This window comes from Limanda limanda, chromosome 11 (assembly GCF_963576545.1).
Source record: "Limanda limanda chromosome 11, fLimLim1.1, whole genome shotgun sequence".
In the NCBI taxonomy this organism is placed as follows: Eukaryota; Metazoa; Chordata; class Actinopteri; order Pleuronectiformes; family Pleuronectidae; genus Limanda; species Limanda limanda.
In genome coordinates this window covers 28,763,099-28,787,499 of record NC_083646.1, presented here as the reverse complement: position 1 = coordinate 28,787,499, position 24,401 = coordinate 28,763,099, and the positions used below count along the sequence as shown (strand labels likewise).

Genomic DNA, 24,401 nt, shown 5'->3' with positions numbered 1-24,401 from the left:
TAGATTAAGTAATTATTAAAATTTTTAATGTTGAAATCTAACATATTATAGGTTTAAAAACAGACTTATGGAAACATATTACTCTGCGGTGGCTCAGGTGTACTAGGGGCTGGTCTGAGTCTCGTGGGGGGACAACAGAAGGACCTGCTAAGAGAATAGGGATGAAAGCATAGTGAAGTTGAATGACATCAATCTCTGTACTGTTCTGTATCTGATATTACTGGCATAATATTGTACCAGCATATTGTTTTTTTTTCCCATGGCACCTTTTGATTCATATATGATTTTTGATGATGTATAGAATCTATTTCTTGGCTTAGATTAATAAACTCTCAGAAATATTAGTTTATCAATCCATGTGAATGTGTACAAATAAAGTGTATTGTTGTATTTTGGGCTCAGCCCCTCTACTGTCCCCAGAAAAGTGGGAGTACTGTCAGAGACTGTTTAACATGTGTTATTTTCTCGGTAACAATGTCTACACTGTGGCCCTTATGTGTTTTTGAGCATGTAAATGGAAAAGAAAGTAAAAGAGAAAGTAAATAGTAAATTTGTTCTTATTGAACCATTGATATTTTCAGGAATCGACATCCTTCTCTGCCCCTCAAACACCTTAGCTACCACACAGTAAGATGTTTCCCAAGTCTTATCTTAAGTATTACTATGCCTCAAACGTTTCCTTTATTATACAGTCTATTATAAGGAGAATACATGTTATTACACTCAGACCAGCCTCTCTACACCTGAGCCACCAGACAGTATGATGTTTTCACAAGTTCTCTGAAGATGTTAATCTTCCCCCAAACTGTTTTCATCTATTATACAATCTACATGTCTAAACGACTACTTTTATCTTTATTCCTTCAGCAAAGTATTCTGCTGTTGTGCCCCCACCTCAGACACCAGATCAGTATATAAAAGTTCGACCTGTTCTTTATTGTTGTCTCAACTTGATGATACCTCGGACACTTTACATTAACTCGTGAAGGGTTAATTAGATCACTGTCACACACAGGCGCTTTGTGAAAATGACGAATCTGTGACTGAGTCTGCAACTGACCAGCAACATCTGGAATAAAGACATACGAACATATCACCAGTTGCCATGAGCACCAGTTAAACTGGAACACCGGCTTGATTGTACGTCACAATTCTGCGACAACAATGGCCGGCGCGGATTAAGTGCATCGAGTAGTGAAAGGCCTGAAAACGTTTTATCTTTTTGCCGATGAGCTCTCTAGTGAAGTAGTGGTTGGTGAATCACTCGGGATTTTGAACACAGCATCTGTTATTAGTAATGGTGAGATGAAGCATCATGCAGTATTGACGCTTTCCATTCAATTGGTTCACTCATGGGCCGAAGCTTCATGGTGCTTAATTTGCTCTACTTCGCCATCAAGTGGACAATAAATGTAAAACAAGCAGAGTGATTATAATGACACCATAGCTTCGAATTGAATAAATTAATGTGTGATGTATGTGATGCCAATACATAAATTATGAACTCATTAATATGGTGTCTTTATGATACAATGGCGGGGTCAAAAGGGAAAGTGGAAACAAATGGAAGAGGTTGGTGATGTGACATTTAACACGTAAAATATGGACATTTTATTAATTTTCATTAAAAAAATTACCACTTTTCCAAAGTGCTGGGATTCAGACGGTTTCTTTTTCTTTGCAACAAACGCGCAATAAAGTCCCAAGTCCACAAAATGTGAGGGGGGGGGGGTCCATTGCGTTTCGCTGCCCCTTATTTTTCATATCGCGAACCATTTCCCTAGTAAGTCACGTGGTACGGCCGGCTCGCGAGACTTTGAACGTCACCACATTCGTCATCAACATAAGCCTCGATACGCGCGTCACAGAAATCTTCCTGGATTACAGCACACACGCTTAGCCTCCACCCGGAAAGACTGATCAATATCTGTTAACTCATTTGTAGTAGTGGAACTTACGGTTTTCCAATGAATAAAAAAAAGGTCAGTGGCGTGTCGTGGGTGAAACCAGCGGAACCCTCCTTTCTGAGGAAGTTTAAAAATGATGTTGGATACAGAGACGGACCGACCGTCGATACAAAGGTATTTGGTGGTTTGGTTTCTTTAGCTGACTGTTTGTTGTGTCAGCTAGCAGTTAGCTGCCGAAAACGTTAGCCTATTGTAGTGTATCAGATCTAAATATAAGCTGCTGATGAAATAGTTTGAAACAACACATATTTAGCATTCGACATGTTAAGCATCTGTTTCTCATTCAGTAAAGCTAAGGTGGCTGAACCGGTTTTTAACGAGGGTATAGTAACTAGTGATGAGGAGATGAAGCATCATGCAGCATTGACGAGGGACAACAGTCCAAAGAAGACTGTAGTTTCGTTTGTTGATGTTTTTATTGCTGATACTTTCCCTGTCCTTATGTCAACAGCAAAAATGGATACTTGATTTTTAATTTATTTTTAGTATCAGCACTAGGCCTGTTCTTGGTTCACAGAAAAAGCTAAACTTGGTTTAAAATGGACAAAAACTAGATTTTTCTTTGTCTTTGTATCAATAGTAGGGGTGGGAATTGGCAAAAATGTGACGATTCAACAGTATTGCGATATTTGGGCCACGATTTCAATAGTATTGCGATTCTTAACATATTGCGATACTGCAAGTATTGTGATTCGATTCTGCAATATATTGCGATTCATGTCCCCCATATTATTCAAAGGCATTACAAAAAATGAGCAAAATAAGACTGCTCAACTCACTTCAAATGTCACATTTAATTCTGTGAACAACACTGTCTTCTACACATTAACTGAAGTGCAAAAACTAAGAAAGGGTAGTGCAAAAACTTTGCCCTTGAACATTCAGGAAACAGGACCTTTGTAATTATTTTCTGAATAGGAGACCTCACGTGAACGCTGAGCTCCCAGCACATAAATTAAAATTATTTAAATACAATACAGTAACATAAAGCAGACATAATAGAGTAACATAAATCTGTGAATAATCATATAAATAAGTAACTTAGAGCTTCAATCAAATTTAGAAAAATAAACAAATGTGTACTACTAGAGTCCAGTCCAGTTGGCTGCAAGGTCATGACTGATAAATTCATGCAAGGTCATGAATGATAAATTCATTTGGGAATATTGGCATCTTTGTTCAGAAAAAGGAGTTAGTCAACATGCTCAGATGTCAAGTGCTCCTCTGGGCCGTTACTATATCTCCTGCAGTGGAGAACACCCTTTCAGCAGACACACTAGGTATCTTTTTAAACTCTGAAACTCTCCTCGTCATGCTTTGCCAGCCACGGGCTTTTACATATATAATTGTAAATAAATTATTTAAAAAAAAAAAAAATTGTAATACTTTGTGCTACAGTATCGATATAATCGCATGTGCAAAATATCGCGATACGGAACATAATCAATTTTACCCAATAGTACCCAAATATGCAGCAAAGTTTATTAAAAGACATTTTTTAATGAAGTATCGATCTTTATTTAGACAAAGCCTTTTTTAACAGACTCAACATTGCTTTCATGCACAAACGAGAGATAAAAAAGTCCATCTACTGAGAAGTAGTTTCAAAAAGACCCAAATTATGTAGCATTAGCTGAGAACACTACACACTTAACAAATACTGTTAAGGAGTGTGAATAGACTTCACTCCGCTGCATAAAAAATCCCCTTCAAAATAAAGGCACATGATTTTTTTTCTTAACATTTTCTTTTGCCCAGGCAAAGGCCCACGACCCACTGAAAACGCCCTCTGAGTCCCGACCCACCAGTTGAAAATCACTGTTCTACATGTTTTAAATATTATTTAACTTTTAATACATTAACTATTAAGTAAATAATTAAATCTAAGTGTAAATGACCCCACAACAGTGTTTCATATGTGTCATTTTTATTTGCATTGATGTATTTGTTATAGGATATTGCTTTTGCTTTATTTACCATTAAAGGGCCCATATTATGAAAATTCCACTTTTTTAGTGCTTCTACACATTAATGTGGGTATCTGGCATGTCTACCGTCCCAAAAACTCTGGAAAAAAACAACTCCCGCGATTTGTTGTGGTTCCTCCATGTCAGAAACGATACGCTAGATGGCGTCGAATGGGATTACGAGCGAAAAATACGTCATAGTCATACCATGCCCATGTAGGGAGTCTCGTTACATGGCCTTGGACCACCCCCCACCATTATCTCACCGGCTCCGGGGAGAGAGAGAGAGAGAGCCCGGCTCCCCACTTTCCCGGCTACTGTTAGCTCGCAAGCGACCGGTGGAGCCCGGGGGGCCGGGCCGGTGGAGCCTGGGGAGCCGGCTAGCGTTAGCTGACATTTCATCAAGACCCCAAGGAACCATATCAACTGTGGTAAAATGGGCATAGGATGGGTCCTTTAACACAGATGTGCTTTAATTTGGAAAGACACTATGCATGAATGTACGTCAATTGACAATTTACACTAGTCTGGTGAAGGCGCACAGATCATTTCTTCAGACGTTATTTTGTGAACCTAAATAGTTTCTTGCTTGAAAAAAATTTCTGTTTCGGTCAAGACAAATATAGCCAAGATAGACATAACATTTTAAAACATGAATTAAAACTTACCTCATCGATGGATCCGATCACAGCCCGCTACAGTTATGTGTCATCTTTTTCGCTTAAAGTCGTGCTTAACGCAGAATCTTCTAACACTCATTTCAGAGCATTGCTGGATACCCATCTGCTGCAGTGTGGTGAAAAGCTCTGAATGCATCTTGCCAGTTTCCAACAACTCCATAATTAAATCAGCAAATGTCGAGGCCAATATGAGAGTGATTCAATCACTGCAAATTTGTTTATGTTCAGTTTATCTCGTGCAACACAAGAAGATACTGACTTCCGGGTCACACAAATTATACAAGTTAAATATCAAATTCAAAGTCGGCCCATGACCCCTTTTTAGAATTTTCCTATTTTTGATCTGAACGAAAAGATCTATACTACAAAAAATAAACCGTTATAAATTTTTTGGTGTCAGATTCAAAAATGAATAACGAAATAATGACTAAATTTATAATTTTAATATGAAAAGAACGAATGATACACTGGACGATTTGGGGAAATAATCTAATTTCGATTTTGCCAATATTGTGATTTAATGTGTTTTTTTTATTTTATTCTCTTTTTTTCCCAACAAAACGTACTGAATGATTTGAATATGACCAACCCAATATTAGATACAGTTAGTGTAAAATATTCTTTCCCACATTTTACATTTTTATTTATAACGGCTCATTACAGAAACAAGAAGAACAAATCGGTGGCTTTGCCACTGTGCATTTAAGTAATTTAAACAAAGTTATTGTAAGTATAAACACAAGGCATGCACTTTTTAAACACTGTGTGCAAAATTTACAATCTTAAGAAAAAAATAATTTAAAATTATAGGTGTCTTACTGCTCCCAAGTCAGCAACATTTCACACAACTGAAACATAGAATTTGCCTCTACTACTTAGAAAATATTTTGTAAAATCAAAGTAAATAAAGTTATAAATAAAAAACGGAGAAATAAACGGGTCACAAAGTCAAACAGTACAACTGCATGTATGTGGGTAGTTGATAAATAAGGGTGAAACAGTATTTTTTTAATAAAGTTCTAACAAGGATTACAGTTGTATGAAATTATAATGTTCAAATGCTGATTTTTTTTAAACTGCTAGTGTTCTGTGGATTTTTTTCTATAATTTCATTGTGGTGTGACGGGACGTCACATCACAAGGGCCCCTTTAGTTGTCCATGTAACTGCCGTTTCAAAAATCTGATTTTCCATGTCACACCACAGGACAGCATTTGTGTTACGAAAGTTATTTTGCTGTATACTAATATACTAGTTTTGTGCATATTAAAACTTAATATTAATAAAGTCATTATATACAATAAAATGCCAAGGCAGTTGTTACCTGCTCCAGATATTTCTGGTTTATTTTGTTAATATGTAAGTTTAATGCTTCACCTATGTTACGGTCACACCGCAGGACATTTTGCGTATTAACCTTAAAATATAATCAAAACATAACATATTTCATACAAAATCATAAGTTTCAAACAAAGTACCATAATATGCATCACATCCATGTGTTGTTTAAGTGGTTAAATGCATCTAAATAAACATTCACACTTAATTACAGAAAAATCATGCATCATGTCATCCACCCATGAACAGTTTCCTGAAGCTAATGAAATGGTGCCACTCCTCAGACTTTGGTTTTTAACCCTTTCGAACACAAGTCAACTAACAGACAGAGTGTGTGTGGAGCCACAACACAGCAGACATGCGGCGGTGTAAAGACCTTGAGCATCCCATTCATGTCCTGGTGGTCGTGCAGCGGTATGGAGGCGCCAGGCCTCAGCAGGAACACCCCCATGCTGAACATCTCCGTCCCTGCATGTAGGTGACCTGGGGGCTCTGGAGCTCTGCTTTCTTTTCCGGGGAGCGATTTTCAGGTCCGCCGCCCGCACCGTGGTCACCAGCGAGATGAGCTCTCTGTGTGTCCGCCACGTTGGCTGAAGACTTGAGGCCCCTGTAGTTGATGCAGGCCTGCTTCGCTATCTTCTCGATCAGAGGAGTTTCGTCGTCCCGCGGCATTCTGGTTGCGGGTGAGGACAGCAGCCCAGTGCCTACTCTCTTTCCCACGTTGTAATCGCACACGTTGCGGTTAGAAAAACGAGATTTTATCGCAAATGCAATTAATCGTTCAGCCCTAATTTACACTGATTCTTACTATTTTTTTCTACTTAATATCAAGACCACAGTTATTATGCAACAGCATCTTTGTAATAATAGATTGTAGTTCTTCCTATGAACAAGAAACTTCTGAGATTTCTGGTAGAAATGGTTTAAGAAAAACGTATTTGTCCGTGTTCCCATTTCCTCTTCTCAGCGTGACGTGATGCCAGTACTGGATGATGATAGTGGAAGCGATCGAGAGGATGAGCTACCTCAAGTTGTGGTCCTTAAGGGTGGAGACCTGACGGCAGAGGAGGTGAAGAAGATCAACGCTGAAATGCATGCTGGTGGTGGTAGTGCAGATAATGGTAAGAATGAAGGAGCAAGAGAACATGAAGAATTGTGTGATTGGATATACAGTTAGGTCCAAAAATATTTGGACATTGACACAATTTTCATCATTTTGGCTCTGTACACCACCACGATGAATTTTGAATGAAACAATCAAGATGTGCTTTAAGTGCAGACTTTCAGCTTTAATTTGAGGGTATTTACATTCAAATCAGGTGAACGGTGTAGGAATTACAACAAATGTTATATGTGGCCCCCCCCTCTTTAAGGGACCAAAAGTAATTGGACAATTGGCTGCACAGCTGTTCCATGGGCAGGTGTGTGTTATTTTCTCGTTTGACATTGACAAGGAGCAGATAAAAGGTCTAGAGTTTATTTCAATTGTGGTATTTGTCTTTGGAATCTGTTACTGTCAACTCTCAATTCGAAGTCCAAAGAACTGTCACTATCAGTGAAGCAAGCCATCATTAGGCTGAAAAATGAAAACAAACCTATCAGAGACATAGCAAAAACATTAGGTGTGGCCAAATCAACAGTTTGGTACATTCTTAAAAAGAAAGAACGCACTGGTGAGCTCAGCAACACCAAAAGACCCGGAAGACCATGGAAAACAACTGTGGTGGATGACAGAATAATTGTTTCCCTGGTGAAGAAAAACCCCTTCACAACAGTTGGCCAGATCAATAACACTCTCCAGGAGGTCAAAGTCAACAATCAAGAGAAGACTTCACCAGAGTAAATACAGAGGGTTCACCACAAGATGACTCATCATTAATTTGTACGAATTGGGAGCGATCAGAAAAATAAGATTTAAACCAGTTTAGGGCGGTTCCATTAATGTTTATTAACTGTTTTAGTCTCTGTAATAAAATGTGATGGTCAATTGTGTCGAATGCTGCACTGTGATCTAACAGAACGAGGACAGACACAAGTCCCTGATCTGAAGCTATTAGAAGGTCATTAGTGACTTTTGCCAAGGCTGTCTCTGTGCTGTGATTGGTTCTAAACCCAGACTGAAAGTCCTCATATATATTATTTTCCTGGAGAAACTCACACAGCTGATTGGCTACAACTTTTGCTAAGATTTTAGACAGGAAGGGGAGATTAGATATTGGCCTGTAATTTGCTAAAACCTCTGGGTCTAGGGTGGTTTTTTTTGAGAAGGGGTTTGATTACAGCTATTTTAAAAGACTGTGGTACATAACCTGATGATAATGACAGATTAATTGTGTTAAGTAACAAACTATCTATTAGAGGCAGAATTTCTTTAAGTAATTTTGTAGTAATAGGATCTAAGATACAGGTTGTTGGTTTAGACCAGGGGTCTCAAACTCAAATTACCTGGGGGCCGCTGGAGGCAGTATCTGGGTGAGGCTGGGCCGCATCAGGTATTCCACAAAAAAAAAACTTTGCTAAAAAAATCCAAACTTCTTTAATGTCATTACTGTTGTGCAATAGGAGTAGACTTGACGTTGGCTAATTAATAATAATCATGAAATATGATTATTAAAAATAATAAAAATTATCTATCAAAAATAATTAAATTATTAATTGAAGATGATCAGTAATCAAATAACAATAAAACCACTAATGAGAAAATAGGAATGATCAATTAGAAAGTACAAGCTATCAATTAACAATGATAAGGTTATCAACCAAGAATAATGAAAATAATTAGTCCAACACAATAAAATTATCAATTTAAGAATAATACTATCTATATTAATAATTGAGAAAGGGGGGGCACCACCCTGGTTTCCCAGGGGCCAACGATGTCAAGCTATAATTATCAGTCTCATAATGATAAATGTCACATTAATAATGTCAATATTTTAATATTAACGATTACTTAATAAACAGTGAAGGCTTCTAAGTTCGAGCACAGGCGATCATAATCCAGCTGCAATCACATACATATGCACAAATAATCACAGACTACAGATACTTTAATTACAAAAGTATTTATTAAAAAGGGGAAATAAAGTTATAATGTTATTCAATGATTTATCATTTTAACAAGCTCCAATATTTCAAAGGTAAACACAGCAGCAGCACTTATCACAATTCAGAAAATACATGGACAACCTGCGGTCTACCTATGTATGTCTGTCTCTATGTGTGTGTGTGTCTGTGTCAAAGTGTCTCTCTGTGTGTGTGTGTGTGTCTATGTGTGTGTGTGTGAAATAAAGTTAGTGTTATTTAATGATTCATCATCTTAACAAACTCCCATATTTCAAAGATAACAACAGCAGCTTATCACAATTTAGAACACGCATGTAACCTCTGGTCCATCTATGTGTCTCTGTGTGTGTGTGTCTGTCTGTGTCTATCAATGTGTGTGTGTGTGTGTGTGTGTGTGTGTGTGTGTGCGAGAGAGAGAGAAAAAGAAGGGGGGTGGCGATGACGCGTAGTGACATCACATCTAAGATGGAGGCCGATCATGATTCGTGGAATCAAGGCCTAAAAACTCTCAAAATGGCGGATTGACTACAAAACAAGATGGCGGAGCCGTTACGAATTTAGAGCCAGGATGGGAAGAGAGAGAGAGCGGAGGCGTGGCAATAATAGACTCAAAATGGTGGGACTAACTTAACGTTCCCCAAAATGGAGAATATGTTAATGACACCATGTGGCCGGAGCGCACACTGGTGGTCGTCACATGAATTACACAAAGGAAATTTTAGACAAAGAGAATTCTTATCTCTGCTTGGCTTTGGGGCCGAATGGTTTCCAGATGTGTTCAGCCTCTCTAAGCATAGATTTAACTATGTGACATGACCTGTATTATAAATACAGGTCAGAAGTGTGTATAGGTCGGTTTAGAAGGAGAGAGAGAGAGAGAGAGAGAAAAAACATGAGAAAACATGTAAGGAGAGTTCAAAGAAGCTCTTAAAAATACACGCCTGAGATGAGTTAACTGTGATTCACCCCTCAGCCCTCAAGCGAGCGTTGTGGGCCGAGGTTCTGATCGGTGAAATCACTGCAGACTCACACAGACGTTAACAGTGCGGGCGGAGGCTTTCCTCGCGGCCTCAAGCACTAACACAAAACCCGGAAATGAACCGGAAGTAGCGGCTCGTCGTAGCCGGCTAAAACAATGAGACTCAGCGGTCTCGCAACAAATACAATCAAATATTAAATAATATGCTACGTATCAAAACTAACATCTGCCCAGATAATCAAGTCTCTTACTGTACCACCCTCGCGGTGTGTCTGCACCTCGGCGCGAATGTGTCGGGGGCCAGTGAATCACGTAGTCTCTCTCACGAGCGGAGCTCCTGGCTCGGCCGCTGGACCGGAAAAGGAAGCGAATTATTCGTGCTGCCTTGACGGAATGAAACTTCGTCTTCTCCTGTAACAGCGGAGAACGTGCTGTTTTACAGGAACGGAGTGGATTGCCTCTTACTCCTCAGCGGGATGAACGTCGCGCTTCTGCAGGGGACGGCTGGTTTGAAGCCGTTTGTAGATTGTTGGAAAAAGGAAAGTCTATAGAAGTGTCGGAGTCCGTCCAGCGGGGCACTTCCTGTTTCGATGTCTAATCGCCTCCTTAGTTACTGAGTCGTGTGGTTAGACCTCTTGAGGTCAGAAAACAACTTGAGCAGCGTGGAAAAGAGGAGGACAAAGAGAGTCTCTTAAAAATACCGAGTTAACTAGTAGAACCCCGGAGGGGTTCTGTTGTTGCTTGGGCATCTGAGTGAAGAGAGGGAGAAGTCTGTGAGTTCAGCCCTTTTAAGTCATGTCTCAGGTGACTCCCCCCTGGGAGGAGGGGTCAGGGGTCAGTGTGGCCCTCCAGCCAATTGAGTTGTCAGGATTTGGCCCCCAGGGGCGGGCTTACCGTGGGGGACCAGGACGTGATCTTTTGCCACATGGAGATAAGGGCCCATGCTGGATTTTTAAATGTAAGGGGTTACCCGAGCCTGGCCTAAGGTTTTACGACCCTTTGTTCTAAGTCGGATCACTGGGCCTTGCCCAACATTACTAACAGTTATTTAACTTCAATGGGTTCTTCTGAACATGAATAGAATATTGAAGAACACGAACAGTTCTTGTAAACATGGCTTCTCTTGCCTTGCTGCCAGAGACCTGGCAGCGCTTCCTCTCACATAGCTGAGCCACATTTGGCTTGAGGGAGGAAGCAGTTGAGACCCTCAGTATGGCTTGAAGATGATCATCAGTAAGCCTGGACCTGTACCTGGACTTATTGAAGTTCAAGGTGGAGAAGAGCTTTTCACACAAATATGTGCTCCAAAAAAGGCACATGGTCCGCTTGAACATTCGGGAAAGCTCAAGGAAGCTGGGGTTCAATTCTCACAAAAATTGCCCCAGCTTGTCTTCCTTTCCACTCACCTCCCTGAACTTGGCTTTGAGGTCAGAGTTGCACTGCAGGCCAATGAGCTCCATTTGAAGCACAGGAGGGGCATCTTGCACATCAAAGGAGAAGGGATCCGCAAAATTTTTGTAAAAGTCGCTCTGTGCGTCTTGAAGTCTGCAAATCTATGATCAAATTCCTCCTGTAGCCTCACATTTTTCTATACATTTTTGTGCTTACTTTGTGCCGGCGTGTTGGCTTGCCTGCGTTCTGGGACTTATTTGAGCAGATCCGGTACCTCTCGTATCGAAAAAAATATGAACATTAAAAAAAGTTTTTTAAGAAATGATTAAAATAAAATATAACAATATAATGTAATCACTAGAAAATTACGGAGCCCCTGTTGACATCGGTGGATGAATTACTAATTTGTGGCCACGCAATAACAAGATAATCTAATAAATTATATATAAAGCTTTCTTAACAACAACATCACAATTTCATAAAATAATAACAAATGCAGACTTCTAAGATGAACCAAAATAACTAGCACATCGTCATGTACAGTCCGTGGCTCGGTGCGTAAATGTCACCACCAGAGGGTGAGGGAATTTAAATCATTAAAATTCATCCACACATATCAGGTGTAAATAATAATGTAAAACAGCCCAGACTGTAAAATGTAGATATTAGCTCAATGACGTGTTATAAACTGCTGCGGTTTAGAATAATCTGTCTGCGTAAAGAAGCTCCCAAAACCTCACAGCGCAGCGTGTGCGTAAAGGAGCCGTGGTGTCCCTTGAATTTGCCTTCAATTTAACAAATTGTGTGTGTGTGTGTGTATGTGTGTGTGTTCCGTTCAGAAGTCGCCTTTGCTCAAGACGCCACTTTATTAATCACTGACATAAAGACTGATACCGTCACTGCAGTATAGCCTAAAAAAGTCCCACTGCATTGTAAGTGGCATGTGTGTGCTGTTTTAAGCGGCGTTTTATGTGCGTTCCGGGACCTGTGCTCGTCGTACCTGCGCTGTGATATGTACTTAGCGTTCCGGCACCTTGTGATTTATAAATGAAGCACTGGATACATCATGACCTGCGCGAAAGAGGGCAGAAAACTATGAATTTCACCCTCCTGCACCGCACATCCAAAGCCACTCTTTTCTCTCCCGGCTCTCTCTCTCACTCACTCTCACACGTACACACACACACACGACCCCGCCCCCCATGTCACTCACTTACATGCTGCGTTCACTGGTCAGGCACACAGTAGGAAACCAGAACATCATAACATTGTCCCACACAGCAGCTAACAGCGGAGCTGCTACAATGTTTGTGCGGGCCGCACTAACATTAAACTTTCATATTAAGGTGGGGGCCACAAAATATCGTCCCGCGGGCCGCAATTGGCCCGCGGGCCGCGAGTTTGAGACCCCTGGTTTAGACCCTGAGATTATTTTTGCTAAACTGATCACGGGTGATCAATCAATCAATCAATCAATCAAGTTTTATTTGTATAGCCCACATTCACAAATAACAATTCGTCTCATGGGGCTTTAACATTGTGTGACATCCTCTGTCCTTAACCCTCAACAAGAGTAAGGAAAAACTACTAAAAACCCTTTTCACAGGTAAAAATATGTAGAAACCTCAGAGAGAGCCACATGTGAGGGATCCCTCTCTCAGGACGGACAGAAGTGCAATAGATGTCAGGTGTAAGAAAACATCATCAGGATTTTTAGCAGCATCCATTAGGCTAAACATTTTTCAATACTATGTGTCAGGCAGTCCCGCTGCAATCACAGTCTCTGGCCAGCAGCAAGACCACGATCCAGCATCAGGATGGGATCCACTATAATCCACAGTCATTGTCCACCGCCGCCAGTTAGAATCCATTATCAGCTGCCGCCTCGGTCGTGGTCCCTCATCATCCGATGCCAACTCGACAAAGGATCCTCCATTACAACGACGATCAGCTGGCACGATACAGAATCCACCGAACTGGATCCACCATTGCGACCTCCGACACGCGATCCACAATCATAATCCATGGTGCGGCCACAGCTGTGGCCCTGCATCCGCGGGCGCTAAGGCACAGAAACTCCGGGAAAAGGGGTCAAGTTAGTAACATGTACTGATCAGATAAGAATTATCTTGATGTGATAAATATGGAGAAAAGGAAGGAGAAGCAGGTAAGAGAAGCTCCGTGTGTCTTGTGTCATAAATTCCCTGTGCGTCTTAGCATCATCAGGGGTTTTTGCCATTTAATCAAATTTGGAACATCGCACAAATTAGCTCTAACTATAAGCTTTATAAAAAAGGAAGGTTTTGAGTCTACTTTTAAACGAACAGAGCGTGTCTGCCTCCCTAACTGAAAGTGAGAGATTATTCCACAGCAGTGGGGCTTGATGGCTAAAAGCTCTGGCTCCTACTCTACTTTTAGAGACTTTAGGGACAACAAGTAAACCTGAGTTCTGGGATCGGAGTGCTCTAGTAGGTTGATATGGAACTAACATCTCTTTAAGGTAAAGAGGTGCCATATCATTAAGGGCCTTGAAGGTGAGGAGGAGAATTTTAAATTCTATTCTAGATTTAACAGGAAGCCAGTGTAGCGATGCTAATACTGGAGAAATGTGCTCTCTTTTCTTAGTTCTCGTCAGGACACGTGCTGCGGCATTTTGGACCAGCTGCAGAGTCTTTAACGACTTGCTGCTGGAGCCTGATAATAATGAATTACAATAGTCCAGTCTCGATGTAACAAAGGCGTGGACTAGTTTTTCTGCATCTTTTTGCGAAAGGACATGTCTGATTTTTGAGATATTACGCAAGTGGAAAAACGCGGTCCTAGAAATTACTTTTAAGTGACTATTAAAGGACAAATCAGGATCGAAGATCACTCCCAAGTTCCTGACTGTCATTGGAAGCAAGGGCAATGTCATCTAGCGCAGCTATATCATTAGATAATGTATCTCTAAGGTGTTTAGGGCCGAGTATTATAACCTCTGTTTTATCTGAGTTTAATAAGAGAAAATTGCGGGTCATCCAGGTTTTTATGTCCTTGAGACATGCTCAAAGTTTAGTTAATTGATTACTTTGATCAGGTTTTATTGACAAATATAACTGGGTGTCATCCGCATAACAGTGAAAATTTACCGAGTGTGTCCTGATAATGTTTCCTAGTGGAAGCATATATAATGAGAATAAAATTGGGCCGAGCACAGACCCCTGTGGGACACCATGGTTAACTTTGGTGCGCACCGATGACTCATCATTGATTTGAACGAATTGGGAGCGATCAGCAAAATAAGATTTAAACCAGTTTAAGGCCGTTCCTTTAATGTTAATTAACTGTTTTAGTCTCTCTAATAAAATTTGATGGTCAATTGTGTCGAATGCTGCACTGAGATCTAACAGAACGAGGACAGACACAAGTCCCTGATCTGAAGCTATTAGAAGGTCATTAGTGACTTTTGCCAGGGCTGTCTCTGTGCTATGATTGGTTCTAAACCCAGACTGAAAGTCTTCATATATATTATTTTCCTGGAGAAACTCACACAGCTGATTGGCTTCAACTTTTTCTAAGATTTTAGATAGGAAGGGGAGATTAGATATTGGCCTGTAATTTGCTAAAACCTCTGGGTCTAGGGTGGGTTTTTTGAGTAGGGGTTTGATTACAGCTATTTTAAAAGACTGTGGTACATAACCTGATGATAATGACAGATTGATTGTGTTAAGTAACGAATTATCTATTAGGGGCAGAATTTCTTTAAGTAATTTAGTTGGAATCGGATCTAAAATACAGGTTGTTGGTTTAGAACCTGAGACTATTTTGGTAAACTGATCACGGGTGATCAGAGAGAAGCTGTCTAAATAATGGGAAGGATTCTCAGCCGTTTCTGAGATCTCTATTGTTGGGAGGGTATTAGTGCCAATTGAGGGCAGGAGATGATTGATTTTATTTCTAATAGTTAGAATTTTATCATTAAAAAAGGTCATAAAGATATTGCTATTTAGGGATCGAGGAATACTGGGTTCGGTGGAGGTGTGACTCTCTGTCAGCCTGGCTACAGTGCTGAAGAGAAACCTGGGGTTGTTTTTATTCTCTTCTATTAGTTTTGAGTAATAGGCAGCTCTTGCTTTGTGGAGAGCCTTTTTATATTCTGTAACACTACTCTTCCAGTCTAGGAGATTTTCAACACTGTTGCTGGAGCGCCACTTCCTTTCTAATTTTCTTGATATTTGTTTCAACTCATGTGTCTTGGAATTATACCACGGAGCCTTTTTTAGAGGCGCTATTGAGTCTAATGTTAATCGTAATGAGTCTGCAGAGCTTTCTACGAGGTGGTCAATCTCAATAGAGCTCGGGTTTTTAAAGAATTTGTTGTTTATGTCGACGGATAATATGGGTTTAAATGTAATCGGAATTATTTCCTTAAATTTAGCTACAGCACTATCAGGTAGACATCTAGAAAATGAGTTTTTTATTAGTGGAATATATTCAGATAGTGAAAAATCGAAGCTTATTAAATTATGGTCTGATAGTACTGGATTGCGCGGAAGTACTGTTAAATGTTCAATTTTGACACCGTATGATAACACAAGGTCAAGTGTGTGGTTACAACAATGAGTAGGTTGATGCACACACTGACTAAAACCAATTGAGTCTAGTATTGAAATAAATGCTACGCTCAGGCTATCTTTATTATTGTCAACATGAATATTAAAGTCACCAACAATAATAATTTTATCTGTCTTTAGGACTAGGTTTGATAAAAACTCAGGGAATTCTGTTAGAAATTCAGTATAAGCCCCAGGAGCACGATAAACTACAGCAAATATGATTGGCTGTTGGTGTTTCCTGGATTGACGTGGAAGATTAAGAACAAGACATTCAAATGAGTTGTAGCTAAATTTAGGTTTAGGATTAATTGATAGACTGGAGTTAAAAATAGCACCAACTCCAACTCCTCGCCCGAGTTCCCTGGGAACGTGTGAATTTATATGACTGGGGGGAGTAGATTCATTTAAACTGACATATTCATCAGGATGCAGCCACGTCTCAGTAAGGGACATTACATCTATATTGTAGTCTGAGACTAGTTCATTAACTAAAATAGCCTTTGAGGACAGTGATCTAATGTTTAAAAGACCACATTTGAAAGTCTTAGTTTCCTGTGTTGTTCCAGAGGTTGTGTTAATTTGTATAAGATTATTGTGAGTTCTCGCTCTGTTATTGTTTAATTTAAATAATTGAATCGGACGGTAGACAGAGACAGTCTCTATGCGGTTGGGTGACTGATCCAGAGGGAGCGCAGAGAAGTGTTTAGCACTGCAGCTCTGCTTCCTGGTCCCAACTCTGGGTTGTCATGTGATAGACTTAGTAATATTCTTAGATAAGAGAGCTGCTCCATCCCAAGTGGGATGAACGCCGTCTCTCCTAACAAGACCAGGTTTCCTCCAAAAAGTTTGCCAATTATCTATAAAGCCCACACCGTTTACAGGACACCACCTCGACAGCCAGCGATTAAAAGAAAACATGCGACTAAACATGTCATCACCTGTAGTGTTAGGGAGAGGGCCAGAGAAAACTACTGTGTCCGACATCGTTTTAGCAAAAGCACACACAGACTCAACATTAACTTTAGTGACCTCCGACATACGAAGCCGGGAGTCGTTGCTGCCGACGTGAATTACGATTTTACTGTATTTACGTTTAGTTTTAGCCAGCAGCTTCAATTTGGATTGGATGTCGCCGGCTCTGGCCCCCGGGATACAATTGACTATGGCCGCTGGTGTCGCTAATCTCACGTTTCTGAGAACCGAGTCGCCAATAACCAGAGTTTGATTCTCAGCGGGTGCGTCGCTGATTGGAGAAAATCTATTTGAGACGTGAGCTGGTGGGTCTTTAATCGTGGGCTTTCTTTGGGTGGTACTATGCCCCCTCCGGACCGTCACCCAGCCACCCTGGGCTCCTCGCTGCCCGGGGCAAGTCGAGGGACTGCTAGCTGAAGCTAAGCTAGGTGGCTTCGCTGCGGCTAGCACGGGCCGGCTAACTATAGCTAACGGGGGTTCTAAGCTGAGGAGCCGAGCTTCTAAGTTGCTAAGCCTCGCCTCCATGTCTACCAACATACTACATTTATTACATTTACCACTACTGTTAATGGAGGCGGAGGAGTAAGTAAACATGAGACACTCGGAGCAGGAGAGAGCGGTGGAGCGAGAGGGGGACAGCTTCTGATCAGAGAGAAGCTGTCTAAATAATGGGAAGGATTCTCAGCCGTTTCTGAGATCTCTGTTGTTGGGAGGGTATTAGTGCCAATTGAGGGCAGGAGATGGTTGATTTTATTTCTAATAGTTAGAATTTTATCATTAAAAAAGGTCATAAAGATATTGCTATTTAGGGATTGAGGAATACTGGGTTCGGTGGAGGTGTGACTCTCTGTCAGCCTGGCTACAGTGCTGAAGAGAAACCTGGGGTTGTTTTTATTCTCTTCTATTAGTTTTGAAGCTGCTCTTGCTTTGTGGACACATACCTGTCGGCTAATTAACCCAGAGTAGGTCAGTGTTATTCTTACCTCCAAACCCTTGGAAATGAAAGTTGGCCAGGTGAATTAAGTTTTTTGTTATTTTTAAATAAATATTTGGCCTGTATTTTCTTTCTTTATTGCTTTTTTTCCTAAATATTATTTTATTTTAAAAGAGGAACAGAACAAGAAACAACATGGGGTTGGTTACATTAACAAACAAACACACAAACAAGCTAGGGGTGTTGTACAATAAACATATAAATCATATCCTGTACAATTAAAAATCTTTAAAGTTTTAATAGCCTATTTGTTTGCTGATCTGGAAATTAAGGATCAGGAACATCACACTTGAACTCTGTAAGACTGATTGTTGTAATGAAAACGATTACAAGTCGCATGTTAGAAATGGTTTCCTATAGATATTAGGGGTGCAACGATTAATCAAAGTAGTGGACAAAAATCTATGACAAAAATAGTCACCAACATATTAATCGTCGATGATTCGTTGGTTACGTTGTTTTACTGGAGGTGCTGATGGAAGTAGCTGAGGAGTGAGCCATCTCGCTCCCTTCCTATCTCTGAAAGTCACGCATGTGCAATACCTTCAAAACATAGACCAATGGCGGCGTCCGTTCCATCGCGTACCAGAAAGTCAAAAGTATGGGAGAACTTCACTGTTAACATAGCCCGAAAAAAACTATCTGCAATATTTGTAAGGTGGACCTGCTCTACATGGAAGCAGGACACGAGCATTTGAAGAGGAGACACGTTTGACATCGTAATGTAGACGATGAAGACGCGCCTCGGTAAGAGCCTGTATCTAGCTTGCTATATAAACGTATAAAAATGTGCGCAGGTTTCTAAAATCCATTACAAAAATATGGATTAAACTGTTTTTTAAGCAGGTTTAAAAGTGTAAGGTTATCCTATTGCCTGACAAACGTCATTTTTAATCACAATTATGAAGTCCGAAGAAGACTGTAGTTTCGTTTGTTGATGTTTTTATTGCTGATACTTTCCCTGTCCTTTTGTTAACAGAAAAAATTGATACTTGATTTTAAATTTATTTTTAGTATCAGCACTTGGCCTGTTCTTGGTTCACAGAAAACAGGGAAATTGAATTTAAATTTAAAAAAATGTAGGGCTGTCAATAGATTAAAAAAAATTAACTAATTAATCTCACATTTTGAAATTCATTAATCTAGATTAATCGCGATTAAAAGTTTGTTTTTCTTCTAAAGACTAAATCTTATAAAGTAACGAGTAATCACTTTAGACAGCCTGTGTTTTACACAATGCTGTGTTTTCAGCCAGGCCGTTAAATATCATGTATGATAAATTGTGTAAAAATTTTTAAAAAAAACAGCTGAAAATATTCCCAATGTCCTTGGAAACAATAACACTGCTTCTTTCTTCAGTGAAACATCCAGATTAGTAAAAGGTAAAAAAAAAAGGTGTATTTGAGACACCATTACGAATACGTAGTCTCCACATCGGCTTGAGTGGAGAATACGTAATTTACCCTCCACACCCGACATTGAACGGAGCGACAAGTGGAGAAGTTCTTGAAGATGGATGACATTAAATTAATAATTGAAGTGGAGAAGTAAAGTGAGCTGTATGATCCTCAGCACATATGAGGCAAAAATACAAACGTTGGGACACTGTTGCAGTTAATGTTGGAGCAACAAGTAAGTATATGCTTGAAAAAAATGATTTAATGCAGTTTTTACTGCAGGCTGATAACAGCAAAAGTATGTGATATTATTGGCGCTGCGCGGCGTATCAGCAGCGGAGAGTAGGACTACACACAGGAACATGCGCACAAACACACATGTTGACACGAGAGGACAGAAAGAGTGGAGTTGCCTGTGTGACGTGCACTGCTACTTTCTTCGTTCACTTCACTTGACTCAGGCTTAGTGAAACAGTTTAACTTAATTTTCTGTAACGGGTCACAGTTATCTACAAAAGAAAAGTTGCATATTACTAAACAAGTTTCATACACTAAAATAACCATTAGAAACTAACTAAAATACGGAGGCCCCCAGGGGACACGTGGGGAAAAAAATGATGGGTGAAAAAAAAAAAAAAAGGAGAAAGTATCTCGAGATACTTTCTCGAGATCTGTAAAATGAAATCTTTTTCTGACTGTTTGGGCAGAGACATTCACACCAGTGGCCTGCTGGAGGTCATTCTGTAGGGCTCGGGCAGTGCTCAACCTGTTCCTCCTTGCACAAAGCAGCAGATATCGGTCCTGCTGATGGCTTGAGGACCTTCTACGGCCCTGTCCAGCTCTCCTAGAGTAACTGCCTGTCTCCTGGAATCTCCTCCATGTTCTGGAGATTATGCTGGGAGACGCATCAAATCTCCTTGCAACGGCACGCATGGATGTGCCATCCTGGAGGAGTTGGACAATCTGTGCAACTTCTGTAGGGTTAAGAAATCGCCTCATGCTCCCAGTAGAGATAATGACTATAGCTAACACTAAAGCCAACACTAATGGAAAACCAGTCGAAGTGATCAAGAGGGAGAAACTTGAAATGGCCTCCACATGCAAAACCACTCCTATTTTGGGGGTCGTCTCATTGTTGCCCCTCTAGTGCACCTGTTGTTAATTCCATCAACACCAATGCAGCTGAAACTGATTAACAACCCCCTCTGCTACTTAACTGACCAGATAATTAGCCCTGTGGCATGCACCACTGTCACATTGACAAAGTGGCTTGGTGGAAGGAGGAGGGAGAGTGGGGGGTCAAGGAGGTTGGAAAAGATGGAGAACAGTTTTTTGGGGTTCGAAAATGAGGATTGAATTTTTATTTGGTAAAAATAGCTTTTGGCTGCAGAAAATGGAGACAGAGGAGGAGGAGAGAAGAAATTCGAAAAGTGAGCATGTGATCAGGGTGTTTAGATTTTCACAATTTTCTTTCTGATGCTTGCATAGTAGCGCTGTTTTTGTGCAGTCAGACAAGCACAGAGCTTGGGAGACTACGCACCTATCCTGAAATAAGAGGAGAGAGGGAATCAAAAGAGTAGGACAGAGAAGAGAGGAGAGTGTCTGTGGCAGAGTAACGCCGGCTTCACACCAGACGCGTGAGCGTCGCGTAAACGCTAGGCTGTCACACCGGACGCGTAAGCGTCGCGTAAGCGTCGCGTAAGCGTCGCGTAAGCGTCACGTAGATCCCTAGCACGCCGGGGCCAGGCTGCACACCGGACAGGCTGAACTCTGTGGCGGTCATCCTGCGATTCCTCTCCGTGATCACACATACAGCTGATATTTGTCATTAACTGAAACGGTGTCCCAGCATTTGTCCTTTTTAATGTTGTCTTTAAACAACACGGCCGAGGATCGTACAGCACACTGTACTACTTCTCCACTTCAATTATTAATTTAATGTCATCCATCTTCAAGAACTTCTCCGCTGTTTGCTCCGTTCAATGTCGGGTGTAGAGGGTAAATTACGTATTCTCCACTCAAGCCTATGTGGAGAGTACGTAGACACACACACACACACACCCCCTCTCTCTTTCTATCTTTATGACTGCTTGTGTGTCTGTATGGAGGGGCAGAGGGGGACATTTAATAATGTGATTGGTAAAATTGGTAAAATTAAAACTCCAGGACAACAGAAGGGGAATACAAACTATGGGATGCATATTTTATCATTTATATCATATAAAATATGTCCCCAATATCGTTTAAAATCATTTTTCACTGTGTTTCCCGGAGCGTTAGCTCGCGTCAAGCGCAAAAAATAGACTCGACGCCGAAACGATCGCTGCACGACGCGAGGCAGTTTGGTGCAGCGCTGCACTTCAGCGTCCGGTGTGGCCGGCACAAGGGATTAACATGGGAGTGGATGGGAGCCAGCTGTTATTTAAGGCTTGGCGGTGCGCTTATGCGACGCCTACGCGACGCCAACGCGACGCTAACGCGTCTGGTGTGTGGCCGGCCTAAGGATGCATGAGTGAGAGAGTCAGATGAAGGGACGGCTGAAAAAACAGAGGAGGCCAGAAGGAGAAAATGTTGCGGCGGACAGGTACAGAGTCTGTTGATGTGGTAGCGTTGTCAGATTGTTAGAGTGGGAGAGAGTAACAGATAAAGCAGTGGTCAGAGACGTAAAGTGGGGTTACAGTGAGGTTAGATGTAGAGCATCAAAACAACTGCAGCTTCTGCTCTGATCATGAAGCAGCGCAGCGGTGCTGATCATTGTGTGATGTGACCAGAGAGAAACTTTGTATTCTTACTGTGTGCTTACATCAGTGATTCTCAAACTGTGTGGGGCGCGCGACCGGGAGGAGGAAATGTGAGGTTGAAGTAATATTATAGCCAAACTAATGTTTTGACGTCTGCATCTCTTTAGCGGCGCAGCAGTAAACAAATCGCTCTTTCGCCGTAGCCAGTGGTCGGAAGCCCGTGGCTTCAGCGGCTCCCTGTGCAGTGTTGTGCACGTCGCGCAGACGCGCACACACTCAAGCCCCGGGGCTCCGCCCCCACTCACTCACTCGCTCAGAGACACACACAGGAGATCAGAGCTCGTTAAAAAGAGCCCTTAAAAAGAGAGGCGCTAAAAGCTAGTGCTTCAAACAGAGGCTGACAGGAGGAAATTTTCAGATGAAATTCTAGTGCATTGTTAATGGCTTCCAGTGATCACCTTTGTCCCGGGCCAAATTGATCACAGTAAGTGGTTGATTACTAAAAAAGAAATGCATAGCTTCTGTATGACAGTCCTGGAACTTCAGGGAACGCTAACTGCACTCTCTCTCCTCTCTCTGTATGTCTGTCACGCTGTGTCAAACAAACGGTGTCATCAGATACTGGGTAAAAGCAACACAATATGAAACATTTGACAATGTATGGGATGGTGTGGCGCACTCCATTCGGCAGTGCGCAGCAGGAACAATAAAGACACAGATAGGAGTAGTAAATTACTGACAGAGGTGATCAAAATTGTTAAAAACAACTTTTGTATGGTCCAAAACATGTTTGAAGGGACCCAAAATGAACACTGTAAGTGGACTTTGTGGAGCTTTGCATGACTGCCTCGGTGTCTGCCCCAGGCTAGGTGGTGCTGGGTGTCTTTGTTTTGTACAAACTTAATGAATCTCTCATCTTTCTTTTCTGCAGACGATGGACCTCCTCCTGGCGCTAAAATCTTTTTTAAGAAACCAGCCAAGCGCTCGTCCTCGGACAAATTCCAGGGGCTCACTGCCAGCTCCAGCAAGAAGAAAAAGAGTGATGAAGGAGAGAAGGAGATGAAGTCTGGAAAGAAAATAAAGAATAACAGTCTTCTCTCATTTGGAGGGGATGAGGAGAAAGACGAGGACTGAAAGACTTGTCATTACAATAGGTTAGTCAAGGAAGTGTAGAGCCTGACCAATGAGGATTTTTGGGGTCAATGTCAGTGTATCAACAGATGTCTGTCATTCCTAAGATGTCGTTTTTCAACACTTATGACAAAGAAATGGACTTCGTATTTTACATTTTTACCATAAATTTGATAATAGACGAATCTTTTTTTACTTATAAATGTGATCATAAATGCAACATTTCCCCGCATTAATCAGCAGACAAACACTGATGATGATAAGTATGTGAAAGGCTCATTTTTATTGGTCCACTGATAAATCGGTCGGGCTCTACTTAAGTGAAAATTTATTGTTTACTAAAAGCATCGAGAGCAGAGTTGACAGATGTCTGGAGTTCATCCGCAGTATGCAGCCGTTTCTCAGCACTGGGAAAACAACTGGTGTGGTCTGTCTGTTTGATTTCATTTTTAAAAGCAACTTTCAGAGACAAATGACTTAATGTAAACAATTTCACATAAGGAAAAATGTCATGCCCTTTGTTTTTGAATCAGTCATGAGAGTATAGTTTTGTGCAAGATTCCTCCAACTGAACTTGGTGCAATCAGGGACCCTCGGACATCCACATATTGCCATCTGACAGGGTCTCTCCATAGGCCGTATATTAAGATGGATGATGGAGCTCGAGTTATTTTCAAATGATGCAGCATAATTTGATAAAAGGGATCCAGGTAACACTTGGTATATTACCTTGTTGATAACTGCTAATTAAATATATTTAATGAAATGAAAAAAAATCCACTATTTCATGTTTGATAAAAATGTTGCATAATATTGAACAACCTTCTGGTAGCTTCCATCAAACATTTGATAATGTTTTTTGTGTGTTTGACTTTGAGAGAGTAAAATGACAGGACATCTTGTCATGTGGCTCTGACGGAGCCATATAATCTCCTGCTGTACAGATCCAGGAGACACTTGCCACTTGAAGGTGGAAAATGCTTCTCAAACATATTGAGATAATTTTGTTCCTTTGTGTCTGAATCCTTATTTGTTGTCAAGAATGGTGTAATTAGAATAGTGATATTATTCACAAGTGCCATGTGGCAAGTGCTCATTGTAAAGTGAGTGTATGAATATATGGGGTGGCACTGTATTAAGGTGTGTGTGCACTGTGCAAGGCAATAAACGATACTGCAAAGTG

General features: G+C 40.9%; 1 protein-coding gene across 1 annotated transcript; it reads left to right on the top strand.

The window, feature by feature from the left end:
* The first annotated feature begins 1,867 nt into the window (after positions 1 to 1,867).
* kiaa1143 (KIAA1143 ortholog) lies at positions 1,868 to 24,401 on the top strand. The gene is made up of 3 exons (XM_061080984.1): positions 1,868 to 2,081; positions 6,919 to 7,072; positions 23,019 to 24,401. Exons 1-3 carry the CDS (start codon positions 1,968 to 1,970, stop codon positions 23,219 to 23,221), a joined length of 471 nt encoding a protein of 156 aa, XP_060936967.1. The 5' UTR covers positions 1,868 to 1,967; the 3' UTR covers positions 23,222 to 24,401.

Excerpts from the sequence above, each read along its gene's own strand:
- kiaa1143 (XM_061080984.1), top strand. The coding sequence starts at position 1,968 with ATGAATAAAAAAAAGGTCAGTGGCGTGTCGTGGGTGAAACCAGCGGAA. Across the intron at positions 2,082-6,918 it reads GACCGACCGTCGATACAAAG|CGTGACGTGATGCCAGTACT; the intron begins GTATTTGGTGGT and ends TCCTCTTCTCAG. Across the intron at positions 7,073-23,018 it reads TGGTGGTAGTGCAGATAATG|ACGATGGACCTCCTCCTGGC; the intron begins GTAAGAATGAAG and ends TCTTTTCTGCAG.